The sequence below is a fragment of the Canis lupus genome, chromosome 36 (genome assembly GCF_048164855.1).
Source record: "Canis lupus baileyi chromosome 36, mCanLup2.hap1, whole genome shotgun sequence".
NCBI lineage: Eukaryota > Metazoa > Chordata > Mammalia > Carnivora > Canidae > Canis > Canis lupus.
In genome coordinates, this window is record NC_132873.1 from 4,892,271 (window position 1) to 4,904,603 (window position 12,333).

The 12,333-nt window shown below is 62.1% G+C and overlaps 1 protein-coding gene and 1 long non-coding RNA gene across 19 annotated transcripts; one reads left to right on the top strand and one right to left on the bottom strand.

Annotated features, from left to right (window-relative positions):
- Positions 1-4,869: 4,869 nt before the first annotated feature.
- On the bottom strand, positions 4,870-12,076 carry GMPPA (GDP-mannose pyrophosphorylase A). Of its 18 annotated transcripts, XM_072813482.1 has the most exons (15): positions 11,830-12,049; positions 11,105-11,159; positions 10,907-11,004; positions 9,862-9,965; positions 9,423-9,609; positions 9,010-9,069; positions 7,625-7,755; positions 6,945-6,959; positions 6,423-6,557; positions 6,217-6,314; positions 6,013-6,059; positions 5,711-5,803; positions 5,453-5,621; positions 5,300-5,339; positions 4,870-5,171 (listed from the first exon to the last, which is right to left on the bottom strand). In XM_072813482.1, exons 1-15 carry the CDS (start codon positions 11,860-11,862, stop codon positions 5,147-5,149), a joined length of 1,290 nt encoding a protein of 429 aa, XP_072669583.1. In that variant the 5' UTR covers positions 11,863-12,049; the 3' UTR covers positions 4,870-5,146. The 18 variants fall into 18 exon arrangements, with proteins under 18 accessions (XP_072669583.1, XP_072669591.1, XP_072669581.1 ...); XM_072813490.1 differs by lacking the exon at positions 5,300-5,339 and having other exon boundaries at positions 11,105-11,165; positions 11,981-12,076; XM_072813480.1 differs by lacking the exon at positions 5,300-5,339 and having other exon boundaries at positions 11,830-12,048.
- Positions 7,543-8,330, top strand: LOC140625839 (uncharacterized). The gene is made up of 2 exons (XR_012025128.1): positions 7,543-7,880; positions 7,975-8,330. It is a non-coding gene; the product is annotated as an uncharacterized lncRNA (long non-coding RNA).
- Positions 12,077-12,333: the final 257 nt, after the last annotated feature.

The window sequence follows — 12,333 nt, forward strand, 5'->3', positions numbered from 1 at the left end:
TCCCACATCCCCTCTGCCCACCCTGCGCCTCCCCCTGCAGTCTCCCCTGCCCCCCTACACCCCTTCCCCTCTGGCCCCCGTCCTTTTCCCCCCTCCCTCTCCCCGCTCCCCTGCTTGCCTCCCTCTCTGCCCGGCTGCAGTTGGGTGATAATCTCCCTCATTTAGCCTCCCGGCTGCTTCCCCGGCTCATTGCCCAGCTGGTCCCTGGGGCCCGGCCCAGCTTCTTCCCCACCCCCACCCCCAGCCCTGCGCCCAAGCTCCCGTCCCCTCCTGGCTTCCCCCACCTACTCCCCTGGGACCAGCTGCCCCCCTGCAGTGAGCATCAGGGCCAAGTGTGCTTGGCCAGGGCCGAGCTGGGTGTGAGCCGAGGGGGAGGGTGCGTGAGGGACACAGGGTGGGAAGGGGTGTGGGGCGCGGGAGAGGCACGGGGTGAGGGGGCTGCAGGGCCAGGCTCCCTCTGCTCTCCACTTGTCCCCATTCCCCAGATTTGTTCCCAGTCCAATTCTCCACCCACCGCCACCCCCTGGCGGGTGGACAAGGCTCCCCGATGGCGGTGGATGGACCACGGGCAGAGTGGCAGACGAGGCAGCCAGACGAGGCAGAGCGTGGGGATGGGGGGGCAGAAGGGGGGCAGGTGACAGGGAGGCCAGGAGGGCTCTGCCGAAAAGGGCAGGTTTTATTTGGGCAAGATGCCCCAAAGGCAGACCCGGAGGCCTCCCGTGATCCAGCCTGGGGGACCCACGAAGGGAGCCTCCGAGGTCCTTCCTGCCACCACCCCCTCCCCGGCTTCGGGACTTCGCCTGTTTTCCCAGCAGAGGGACCCCCCACGTGGCCTGCATTTGCCCCTTCTCACCTTGTGTGGGCCCCAGCCTCCCCTCCTGGGTGGCCAACTCCTAAATGGCGTGACCCCCAAACTCTTAGCGTTCTCCTACAGGGAGTCCCCAACCTCCCCCTGCTCCCAGAGGGGACACCTCCTTGCCACCCCTCCCAGCCCAGACACCTGTCCCGGCCCTGGCTCCGGTGAGGACCAAGGGATGAGCTAGTGTGGGACAGCTGTGGGCGGGAAGGGACGAGGTGGGGGGACGGAGGCCGGGACTGGGCCAGGCCTGGCTGGTGAGCGAGCAGCGGTGACAAACGGGCTGTGCGGGGGCCGAGGGGCGGGGGGCGGACGGCGGCTGATTTATCTGGGTTATTTATGCCGCGGACGAGGCAGGAGAAGCGGTTAATGAGAGTTCCAGCGAAGGGGGGTGGGGAGGCCGGGACGTGATCTGAGGCGACTGAAGAGGGTTAGCGGCCCTCCGCCGCGCCCTGCCCCCACTGCCGGCCCGCACTCCGCACCCCTGCCCCGCCCAGGGCCCGCCGGCCTGACCCGTCCTCTCCTGGGGACGCGAGCCGAGGCCACACATCACTGGGGCTGAGGGGCACCAGGTCCAAGACCCCGGGCGGCGACCCGAGGAGCTGGAGGGGACCAGGGAGGGGGAAGGAGGGTGGAAGAGGAGACCTCTTGGCTCCGCAGAAACTGCCCAAGTCTGGGGGCCGGTGGGGGCGGGCTGGGGGGCAAGAGACCAGTGTGGGAGTGGGCGGGCGCCCGGCAACCTCAGGGCAGAGCCTGGAGAGAGGGCAGAGGGCACCGGGGCGCAAGTTTGGTGTCACCCAGGGGCCATCCTGGGGGCCTGAGAGGCAGAGACGGGCTGGGAGTGGGGGTGCTGGTCAGAGAGAAGAGGGAGCCAGGGAAGGAGGGGGAGAAGCTCCAGGGAAGGAGGGGGAGAGGGCTTTGCAGCAGTGAAAGCTGCTGGGAGCAGATAAGGCGGCGGAGCAGCAGGAGGGATTAAAGCTCCGAGGGGCAGGGGCGGGGGCGCGCGCCGGCCGGGGAGGGGGGCTGTGAGGGGGGCACGACGGACTCGGGGCAGGGGGCGGCGAGGCCTGGCAGGGAGCGGAAACGGGGGGCGCCCGGTCGGCCCCGTCCCCTGGGGACGGGGACTTTGGCGTCCCCGGCGACCCCCGCGCCCCGCGCGTGCGAGGGTGGCGGGGCCACGCGGAGGGTGCCCGCTGGGCGGGCCGGGCTGGGGGCCGCGGGGCTCCCGGCAGAGAACCGGGCCCGCAGCGCCCCCTCGAGGCGGCCGGGGGAACCCGTGGCGGGCGCCACAGTCGGGGGCGCGGCCCGGGCGGTCCCCCCAGCGCCCGGCCCCAGGCAGCGCCTCCGAGGGCGTCCGGGCGCGGAGGGGGGGCCGGGCTCGCCCAGGGCTCGGCCCCTCGCCACCTGCGCCACCTGCCCCGGAAGGTGTGCGGCGCTGGGGGGCCCTGCTCCCTCCACCAGAGCCGGGGGGGCCGAGGCAGCGGAGGGGAGGAGGAGGAGGGGCGGGGAGCGAGCGGGGGCGGCGGGCGGGGCCGAGTAATTGCGTGTTTGTCGGTTCTCCCGTCGGCACCGAGGCAGCGCGTGCGTGGCGGTGGGTGTAGCGGCGCCTCGAGGAGCGTGTGTCTGTTGGCAGAGGTGTCAGTGTGTCTGTCTCCGGGGTCTGGGCTCTCCTTGGCCCCCGCCCTCCCCTTTGTGTTTTGGGGCGCGCGGCTCTGGGCACACCCAGCTGTGCTCCGTGCTGATGCGGCAGATGTGGCGGGGCCCCAGCTGTGCCTGCTTCCCGGGGAGGGGGAGGGGGCTGCAATCTGCTCCCCCGATAATGGCTGCTAAGCGCCGGGGGGAGGGGCAGAGACGAGGGGGGGCCGGTCAGCCCCGCCGGGGGCACGGGAGGGCGAGGACGGCCCCGCCCCCACCCGGTCCCGCCAGCCTCCCCCCCAGGCTGTGTTCTTGGCTCGGCCTCTCCCCCTCGCTGGCTCCTGAAGCCCATCCAAATTTCTCTCCAAGCTCAGTCCCCGTCCCAAGCCCTCCTCCCGTCGCCCCATCCAGCTCGGTGCCAGGGACCTGCCCCCCCTCCCCAGCCCCCAGCTTGCTCCCCCTCGCTGATTTTACAGAATAATCTTTTTCTGGAAACCTAAAAAAGCACTAATGGCAGGAGCGCACCCCTCCCCCGCATCCCTTCCCCCGCTCATCCCCCATTTCCCACCCTGTTCCTTTCCTTCTCCCTCCTCAAACCCTTTGGGGGCCAGCACCCTCTTACCCCTACAGGGCCGATGAGCACTTAGAGGTGGCAGAGAAGGGGGCCCCCAAATCCTGGGCCCTGAGCTGTGCCCTGAGAGGTGGATGGGGCCTAGGTCCTTCCTGGGGCTGGAGAGGGGTGGAGGGTGTTACAGCCCCTTCTGAGACCCCCACCCTCGCTTGAACACACAGCAGGGCTCCATCAGCCTGGTGGGAAGGGGCATGTTACAAAGATCTCAGCTACACTAACCAACCCCCACTTCAAATGCTGACCCTTTCCCCTTCCAGGGCCTCTCCCCACCCCCACTGGGCCTAGGAGGGGGGTCCCGGGGGCCAGGGCCTGACACAGACTTATTGGATTTCACGGTGTTTTGCTGAGAAAATAATTAAATTATCATATTTATGATGGAGCTGCCATGGCCTCTGCCAACCACTTGGAACAGAAGGGTCAGGATTGGGGGGAGGGCAGAGAAGGGACCCAGTCCCTGGCCCCGGAGCCCATCCCTCTCCCGGCTTCTTCCTTAGGGAGTTGACCCCAGGCCCAGAGTAGGCATCTGCTGCCCCCTCCGAACCCCAGGCAGATAATGGAAGGCCTGGGCTGGAGGCAGGGACAGGAGGTGGGAAAGAGGCTGAGTGAGTCAAGGCAGGTTGCGGGCCATGACGGCTAAAACCCAGCTCCTTTCCCGCAGGCTCTCACACGGGGCTGGGAGGTCACAGCAGCCCAATCCCCCACATACCCCTCAGCCCATACTCCTTTCCTGAGAAAGCACCTCCTCCTAACTGCCCAGCTTCGAGGCTATGAAATCCTGGGCTCTGTCCCAGACCCTGGTGCTGACAACAAGGTCCCTGCACCCTGCCGCCTGCCACCCCAGCCTGCTGCCAGGACCCCCTCCTCCCTCCCACCCACACCCTACCCCCCCATTCTCTTTGGGTAATTAGATTCCTCTCAATTAGCAGATTACGATCATTACCAGCTCATCTGGCAACCAAGCTCCGCACCCACAGCTGGGGAAAGGGGGGCACCCAGAGGGGGCACATGGGGGTCATGGGCAAACATGATAGATGGTTGGGTTTCTCTGGGGCTCCAGGAATGTGGAGAAGACTGAGACCTCCCAAAGGGCAGAGCCAGGGCGGTGGGAGGTGGCCAGCACAAGGGCCCCCCCAACACTGCGTTCTGGGAGGGTCCGGTACCAGATTAGGTCTGCCCCACCGGCCAGGGGAGTAGGAGACAGACACCCACCAGGCCTCAGGCAGGGAGAACCCCCACCCCGCCAAAAGCCAGGCTAGGAGCAGATGGAGCTGGCAAAGCGGAAAACAGGCTGGGGCCGGGCTGGGCAGGAACTGAGGAAAGCAACCACTGGGTGATCCAACAGCAGGCCTGTGGCGCTCAGCCGAGCCCACCGCCAGCACCCCGTGGCCCGACCGGAATCCTTCACCCTTCCTTTCAGGATCCTTACACTCGGAGCCCGAGCCAGGCCCAGTGAAGAGGAACAGGAAGGCGGGCAAGCCGGCCGCGCAGGGGCAGGGGTGAAGGCAGGGGCCAGACAGGCTGGGAGCTGGGAGCCGGGAGCCGGGAGCCTCGGGGGCCTTCCTCCCAAGCAGAGCGGCGCGAGAGGCTAAAGGCAGTGGGAGGGGGAGATTCACCAGGGCTCCAGATTCATTATTCATGAGCCCGCAGCAACGACTCCAATTTAAATGCTAATGTGGGGGGGCCTGACTCAGCTGCCCCCCTTCCACCCTCACCCCCAGCCCAGGCACAAGCCGGAGTCCGCGCTGGCTCCAAGGTTCACCGGGGTTTATTAGAGGGTGAAGAGGCCAGGAGTCCTCCGGCCACCCAGGGCGCTCCTGGCCTGTGGCGATCCTGCCTGGCTTCCTCTCCTCTGGTCCTCTCGGATGGAGGCCGGCCAAGCAGGCGGCAGCCTCAAGGGGAGCGGCTGGGAGCTGGGAGTTGGGGGGTGGGGGCCTCCTGGCAGCCCCCCTCAGAGGATGATCTGGTTGGTGAAGCTGCGGCTCAGCTCCTTGTGGGGCAGAACAATCGAGTTCAGGATGAGCACCTCAGCTGGGATCCGGACCCTGCAGCCTGCAGTGGGGACCAGGAGGAGGCCATGGGGAGGGGAAGGCCAGAGGCAAGGAGCTGGGGCCACTGCCATCGGGCAGGAATCCCTCCCTGCCCATCTGCGCCCTGGCCTCGTGCTCCCAGTGACTCACAACACGGCCTGGCACACGGCAGGCACTTTGTACACGTTTGCTGAAGGAAGAAACAAACATGCACTCGGGCATGTGTGCGTGTGCACACGTGCGGGCAACCCCCACAGGGCGAGGCCATCACCTGCGGAGTCCCAGTTCCCTGGGAAGTCGTACCTAGGATGGTGATGGCAGGCAGCAGCTTCCCATCCTTGAAGAGGCTCTCACTGTCCATGTGTGCTCGGGGGTCGTTGGGATTGGGGTCGTTGGGGGTACCCTCCACACGGGCCCAGCGCCCCACGGTGCTCCCCCAGCCCACGATGGTGTGTAGAACGCACGTGTGCTCCTACCAAACACAGTGGTATGAGCAGAGGGAGGAGAAGGGGCAGCAGCAGGGAGTGGGGGGTGTGGTCGTGCTGCTTGTGCAGCTCCTACCTGCAGCGTGGCTCCATGGAGGACAATGCTCTCGCGGAGCCGCACACCCTCACCCACGGTCACCCCCTCCCCAATGGAGACATTGGGGCCCAGCTGTAGAGAGAAACGTATACCCTAAGCCCTCAGGGCCTCGAAGAAACCCTAATCCAAACCCAAACCCCTTCATAGAACCAAAAAACCGGCAAGGGGGCGGAGACTTGCTTGGGGCCACACAGGGGCAATGCAAAGCAGAGCCCAGCACTGGGAGCTCAGAAGTTCTCGGCACCAACCCACCCGTCCCCACAGCCTGGCCCACCACTTACCACTGCCGACGGGGCCACCTTAGCTGTTGGGTGGATATAAACGTTTCCTGGAAGCAGAAGAGAAGATCTGGGGGCGATGACCCCAAACCATACCTGGTTCAGTGGGGGCAAGGGTTGGGGCTTCACCTCTGAATCTGAGGTCAGCAGTCATGGCTCAGAGGGGGCTGGGGGCAATGATGAGGAAGGGGGTGTGGGGGGGCATACCTCGGATTCGTGGACCCCCGGGGGTGTGCTTGGCCAGGCGTTCTGGGTGCGTGAGCTGGTACTGGCCCAAGTAGAGGCGGGAGGCATAGAGCGCTGAGCTGGGGGGGTGGGGTCACAAAGTGGAGCAGGGGATTCAGGGCCCAGCAAGTGCCCACCCCCCAAAAGTCTCAACTCCCAGGTGCCCCAGCCACCTCAGAGAGGCATACCCTGCAGACTTGATCTGGCTCCAGATACCGTCAGTGAGGTGGACGTAGATCTGGCCCTGCCCGGCCAGGGCTGAGAACACATCCTGCTCCAGGCGGATGGTGCCCGCCCCTGGCCACAGGCCTGAAGAGTCCTCCCTGGCAGAGAGGAGATGCAGACATCATTTCCCCAGCTGAGCCCGCCTGGGAGGCCACCACCACGGTGTCCCAAGGATAGGGATCTGAGGGAAGCCCACCCCCTCCCTCTCCAGGCCTGGCCAGATCTTCTCCAAAGGGATACCCATGTCCCAGAAAACTCTCCCCAGTGGGCTTACCCACGTCACCCTTCCACCCCGAGCTGGGGTGCTATCCCAGGGGATCCCTGGGCATGGACCCATACCCATCTCTGCCCCGTGTCCAGGGAGTTCACCCAGATATAGCTTCTCCCCCACCCCCGCCCATTATCCTTTCTCCCCATCCACTCCTCCGAACCCCACCTCTGGTCACCCGCCCTCTCACGGGATGGAACGAAACACAGACACTCACCCCGGAGGAAGACAGCTGGTGAGGGCAGAGACAGTCACAGAAAGAGAGGGAGAGAGAGAGAGATGGTAGAGATGCCAGCTCAGCAGAAACAGACAGAGGCCAGGAGAGATGGAGAGAGAAGCAGAGATGGATGGGAGTGAGCGGGGCATGAGATGGGGAGCCAGGGGGGAGGCGGGAGCCAAGGCCAGGACCTGCGGGGGGTGGGGGGGGGGCCAGGGTTCCCAGCTGACAAGAAGGACCTGGCGGGGGACTGTGGCCGGCAGGGCTCTGGGTGCTGCGCTGTGGGGGGGGGAGCCGCAGCCTGACAGTGTGTGTGTGTGTGTGTGTGTGTCTCTCTCTCTCTCTCTCTGCAGGTCTCTGCGCCTGAGCGTGTGTGCGCCCAAGTGTGTGTGTTGCCGTCTGTTCTGAAAGACGTCTCCGGGACACTCAGGGCTTGAGAGAAATGGACCAGAAGGGGAGTGGGCAGGCAGTGACAGAGGAGGAACTGGGATAGATAAGGAAGAGGGACAGAATGAGGTTAGAAGGGGAGGGGACAGGAAGGCTTGGCTGGGGATGACAAGTGGAAAGGCAAAGGGAGGAGGAAGGTGAGCAGGTGGAGAGGGAGCCTGCGGAGCCTGGGGGCGGGGCTGCTGTGACTGGGGGGACGACTTGGGGTTACAGGGCCCTGGGGCCCGCCTCACAATTGCCCATCCTGCTGGTTCCGCTGGAAGACATCCCGAAGAGGCTTCAGGGCTTCCGGGGAAAAGAGGTAGATGCCACAGTTGATGACGTCACTAACAAACGTGCTGGGTTTCTCCACGTAGTGCAGGACCTGAGGACAGGGCAAGGTCCCGCAGAGGAAGGGCCCCCGTCACCATCCCCTAAGACCTTCTGGGTCGCCAGGTACTCCCGGCTGTCGTCTTCCTAAAATGCAGAGTCACTGCCCTTCACCTTCAAGTAAGTCCCAACTGCCTGTTTTTTCCCTTCTAATCCTCCTCACCTCCCAGCACCCCCAGGACACTATTCACTGCCATCGCATGCCTGTGCCTAGGACGCCCTTTCTCAGTGATTCATCTGGAAAACTCGGCCTCCGAAACCCAGTCGACATCGCCACTTCTCCATGAGCCTGTGCGTGTCCTGCCCTACAGTGAGCTTCTAGGTCTGGGTAGCCCTGGGCTCTGGCCACACCTCACCGTGACCCTTCTGTCATTTGCAATGGTTGATTTTTGACTGTCGTTCCCACTGACAGGGGTTCCTGAGAGGCAGGGATTACATTTCTTTAGCTCTGTCTCTCTCACATCTAACTAGTGCCTAATATAAAACTTAAAAAAAAAAAAAAGACACATATTTATGTGTCTGTGTCTGTTTAAGTGTATTTTGGGGGCCCCTGTGTGCTCAGTCGGTTAAGCGTCTGCCTTCGGCTCAGGTCATAATCCCGGGGTCCTGGGATCGAGTCCCGCATCGGCTCTCTGCTCAGCGGGCAGCCTGTGTCTCCCTCTGCCTGTGTCTCTCATGGATAAATACGTAAAATCTTTAAAAAATAAAACAAAATAAAAATAAAGCTTGAACAAATAAAAGGGCTGTGTGAAAGTCATTAGGCTCAGGAGCAGGGAGTTTCACAAACAAGGACTGAGACCCCTCTGCCTTACTGATGACGCTCCCACCTCTGTAATTCTCAGGGCCCTGTATGGTTTCCCGCCTCTGTGCCTTCGCATACCCTATTCCCTCTACCTGCAACGCCTTCCTGTCCTTCATCTACAGGAATTTAACTCAGCTCTGGCCTTGCCTCCTCCAGGGCGCTCTCCCCGCCCCCGCCCAGGCAAGGCTGGGGTGGGCCTCCTGCTGCATTCCCACAGCACACTCACTGTGCATACATCTCCGGGGCGCTGCACCCATGGAGATTAACGTTACCCTTTGCTCTTTGCCAATCTCTCTAGAAAGGATAGAAGATGAACAACCAAGGCTATGCCCCACCTGTCTGACGGCACTGGAGCCCACCAATAGCACTCCAGCCTTCTCCGGAGGCAGAGGGGCGGGGGCATGACGACACAGAGTAAGACCCCTGTCAGCCGGGTCCCTCGCTCACCTCGTGCGTCTGCGGGTTCTCTACAATGCAGCCGTAGTTGAGGGACTGTGTCCTGTTAGCCTGAAAGACAGACACGCCACAACAATGACCTGCCTGCTCTAGGGCAGCAAGGTCTGTTTTCTTTCTTTCTCTCCCTCCCCTAGAGCACCTGGCACGTATTTCTGCCACTGACAGGCCTTCCGCAGGGGGAGAACTGACAGCTGCCCTCCCCCCTCCCTACTTCCGAGCAGCCAAAGGGCTCAGGGGCTCCGCCGCCACCTCCGCTACGTGCTGGGATTTCTGGCACATTTCCCTGTCGATGCCCATTCCCACTCCGACTCTCTGGGCTGCCCCTGCCTCCCTGACACTCTGCATTCCAAGGACTCCTCTGGATCACCCCCTTTGCACCCTCCAGCCCTCCTGGCCCCCCTCACCGTGGTGCCAAGCAGCAAGAAAGGGTGAGGCTGGCGTCTGTAGGCAGCCAACATGGCACTCAAAGGGAAGTCAGAGCAGACGTCAGCATTGAGCACGAAGAAGGCCTCAGGGCCCCCGGCCAGGATCTGGTCTCGGAAATGGTAAAGACCACCTCCTGTGCCCAGGGGCACAAATTCCTGCAGGTACCTGTCCCCCCGGGGACCCCAGAACCAGCTGGGTGAGATGGGAGGAGGCAGAAAGCATGAGCCTGGGCATCAGACCCCTCCTGCTCCCAGAAGTACACTGGCTGGAGGCCAACATACTCAGGGATTCAGAGATGCCCGAATAAGACCCCTCCTAGCGTCTAAGGGTGCAGTCTGCCAAATGCCGACTCAACCCCCTCACGAGAACTCTGAGGCCTCGGGGGTCCCACACCCCCCGAACCCGCCATATAAACACCTGACAGGAAGGTTAAACTCCTGCTGGGCAGCCTCTAGAAACCGGGTAAGGGCTTCATCAGGTTGGTAGAAGCCAATGAGCAGAATCTCCTGCATCCCAGGGACCTGAGAACAAGGGAAGAAGTTGGGAGGATAAAGCCTCTGATTGAAAGGAATGTTGGTGGAAACCCCTAGACTGGCCCCTAGTCCAGAGACCACAGTTCTGGTCTGAGCTGTGGGGCCCCTGGGCACTCACGTTAGCACTCTGGCCTGTGTCTTCCTCCAGACAAAAAGGAAGTGAGAGGAATCTGTCCCTAATCTTTCAATCTTTTATGATTTTGTGGTTCCCCCCAGCCCACCCTCTACCTGAGGATGACCCTAGGAAAGATTCTGCTTACCAAGCTGCATGCGAGGATAACCCATTCATTCCCATTCATCCCCCCGCCCCGCCCAGCCCCGTATTTATTATCTGTCAATCTGCGCTTGAGATCAGCATGAGATAAGGGTACCATTTATCAAGTGCCCACTTTGCACGAGGCACTTTACCAACATCATCTCTAAGCCCTGCACCCCACAAAATAGGATGAATCACCCCCATTTGATGAGTAAGGAAACCAAGGCTCCGAAAAGGTGAGGAATGTACTCAAGTCCTTATAGCAGAGGCGGAGACTGGCCTCAGATAAAACCTTGCCTGTCCCAATGCCAAAAGCAATAAAGAAATTAGCTCCACCGAGAGCAAAGGTCTGAGTTCGTGCTTTGCTATCATTTCAGGTTCCTCAGGCTACAGCTTTAAATGGTCTCTAGGATTCCTGCCTGATCTCACAGTCCGTGCTTTAAAAATAGGAGTGAAATATGAAGAAGAAGAGGCCAGATGAGAGACCAGATTAGCGAAGACAGCAGGGCAGCTGCACTGCACAACTCCGGCGGACACCATTCACACTGTCATTTATAAATGGTAATCCCTGGAGTTATGCCTGGTGCGAACAGGGCACGGTTGGAAGGGGGGGAAATACAGCATGAAGGAGACAGCGGGACGGGAGGTGGGAGCGGGGAGCCTGTGGGGTTACCTGGGCACAGGCCTCAATGTGGTGCTGGATCATAGGGACCCCCGCCACTGGAAACAGGGGTTTGGGCACCTCAAAAGACAAAGGCCTGAAGCGAGTCCCTGAGACAGGAGAGAGAAGCACGTTGCAGCTTTCCACCTCCCTCTGCCTCCAACCCCCCCCACCCCACCTCCCCCCTACCCCTTTCCCGGGGCTCCTCACCCTTTTGAGGGCCTCCAATCAGGATCACAGCTTTGAGCATGATGGCAATTGCTACCTAAACCTCAAATCCCAACAGAGAAATCAGGCTCAGATCCCACAGCCCAGCCCGAGAACCCCACTCGCATCCCAAGCAAACCCCAAACCCTTAGAGGGCAACACTTAGCCCTCTCACAGGATGTAAATCCCAAATTCGATATAGTCCCTCCTCGGACACACCGCCTCCCAGATCCCATACATCTCAAATCCCAACCCAGATTCCAACTGGCCTTAAAACCCCACAGTGGTTGTTTCTCCTAGTTCCTGAGATTCGCACCTCACACAATTTGACCCAACAGACTTCCCTCTGGCCATAAACAAATTCAGCAAACTCGGAAACTCAGCAATAGATATTGTAGGTCCCCAACTTCAAAAAAACCCCCAAACTCCCTGACTCCCAACTGTTACGCTATAGACGCTGAGCCCTGAATCCCAACAGTGGGCCCTGACTGCCGAGTCTCGGATCCTGGGGGAGCCCCAGCTATTTAGCTGCAATCCGGGGAATGAATCCCAAGCAATGAAGTTCACGCCGATCGGCATCGATGAATCCCAAGTCCGAGCAAAACCCCTGCCTATGCTCGACTCCTACAACCGACCTCGAGGCGACCGACCCTGAGTCAAGGGGTTCCCTCGGCAGCGCAGACACGGGATCCGCCTCCCCGCCCGCTACCGGCCAATGGGCGCTGAACCTGGATTCGGGGGCACAACTGACTCGGCCTCATAACCCTTAGACTCGCGGAGCCAGGGGCGGCGGCACGAACACGAGGGACCTCGGAAGGCCGGCGGGGCCGCCGGGCCCTGCCCTCACCCCTCGGGCCGCCCCTCCGCAGCACCCTTTACCACTAGCACCCTGTATGCCAGCTCTGCAGCCCGCTTGCTCCTTCCGCGCACGTGTCTTCTCGCGACTCGCGAGAACTGCCCCGCGGAGTATGCCGGGAATGGTAGTTCTGACGATCCTGTAGTTTCCCGTAGCCGTTCCGAACTACACGAGAGGAGGGAGGCGGGACTTATGGGAGGACAGGGGCGTGGCCAAGGGATCTAGGGGCGGGGCTAACGAGAAAGGGGTGGGGCCTACGAGGCACAGGCTTGGAGCTACGAATCGGACCCTGAACTGTCTAAACTGGGCCCAGGAGTCCGAGAGTAGGATCAGGGTCACAGGGAGAGGCGGGCCTCGAGACGAGAGGGGGTGTGGC

What these genes read in the sequence shown, in the direction of transcription:
- GMPPA (XM_072813480.1), bottom strand. Translation starts at nt 11,862, where the DNA reads ATGAGGCCGAGTCAGTTGTGCCCCCGAATCCAG. An exon ending in GAGTTTAACCTTCCTGTCAG is followed by an intron (nt 9,610 to 9,861) that starts GTGTTTATATGG and finishes CCGGGGGGACAG; the next exon opens with GTACCTGCAGGAATTTGTGC. An exon ending in CGGGGGTCCACGAATCCGAG is followed by an intron (nt 6,060 to 6,216) that starts GTATGCCCCCCC and finishes TTCTGCTTCCAG; the next exon opens with GAAACGTTTATATCCACCCA.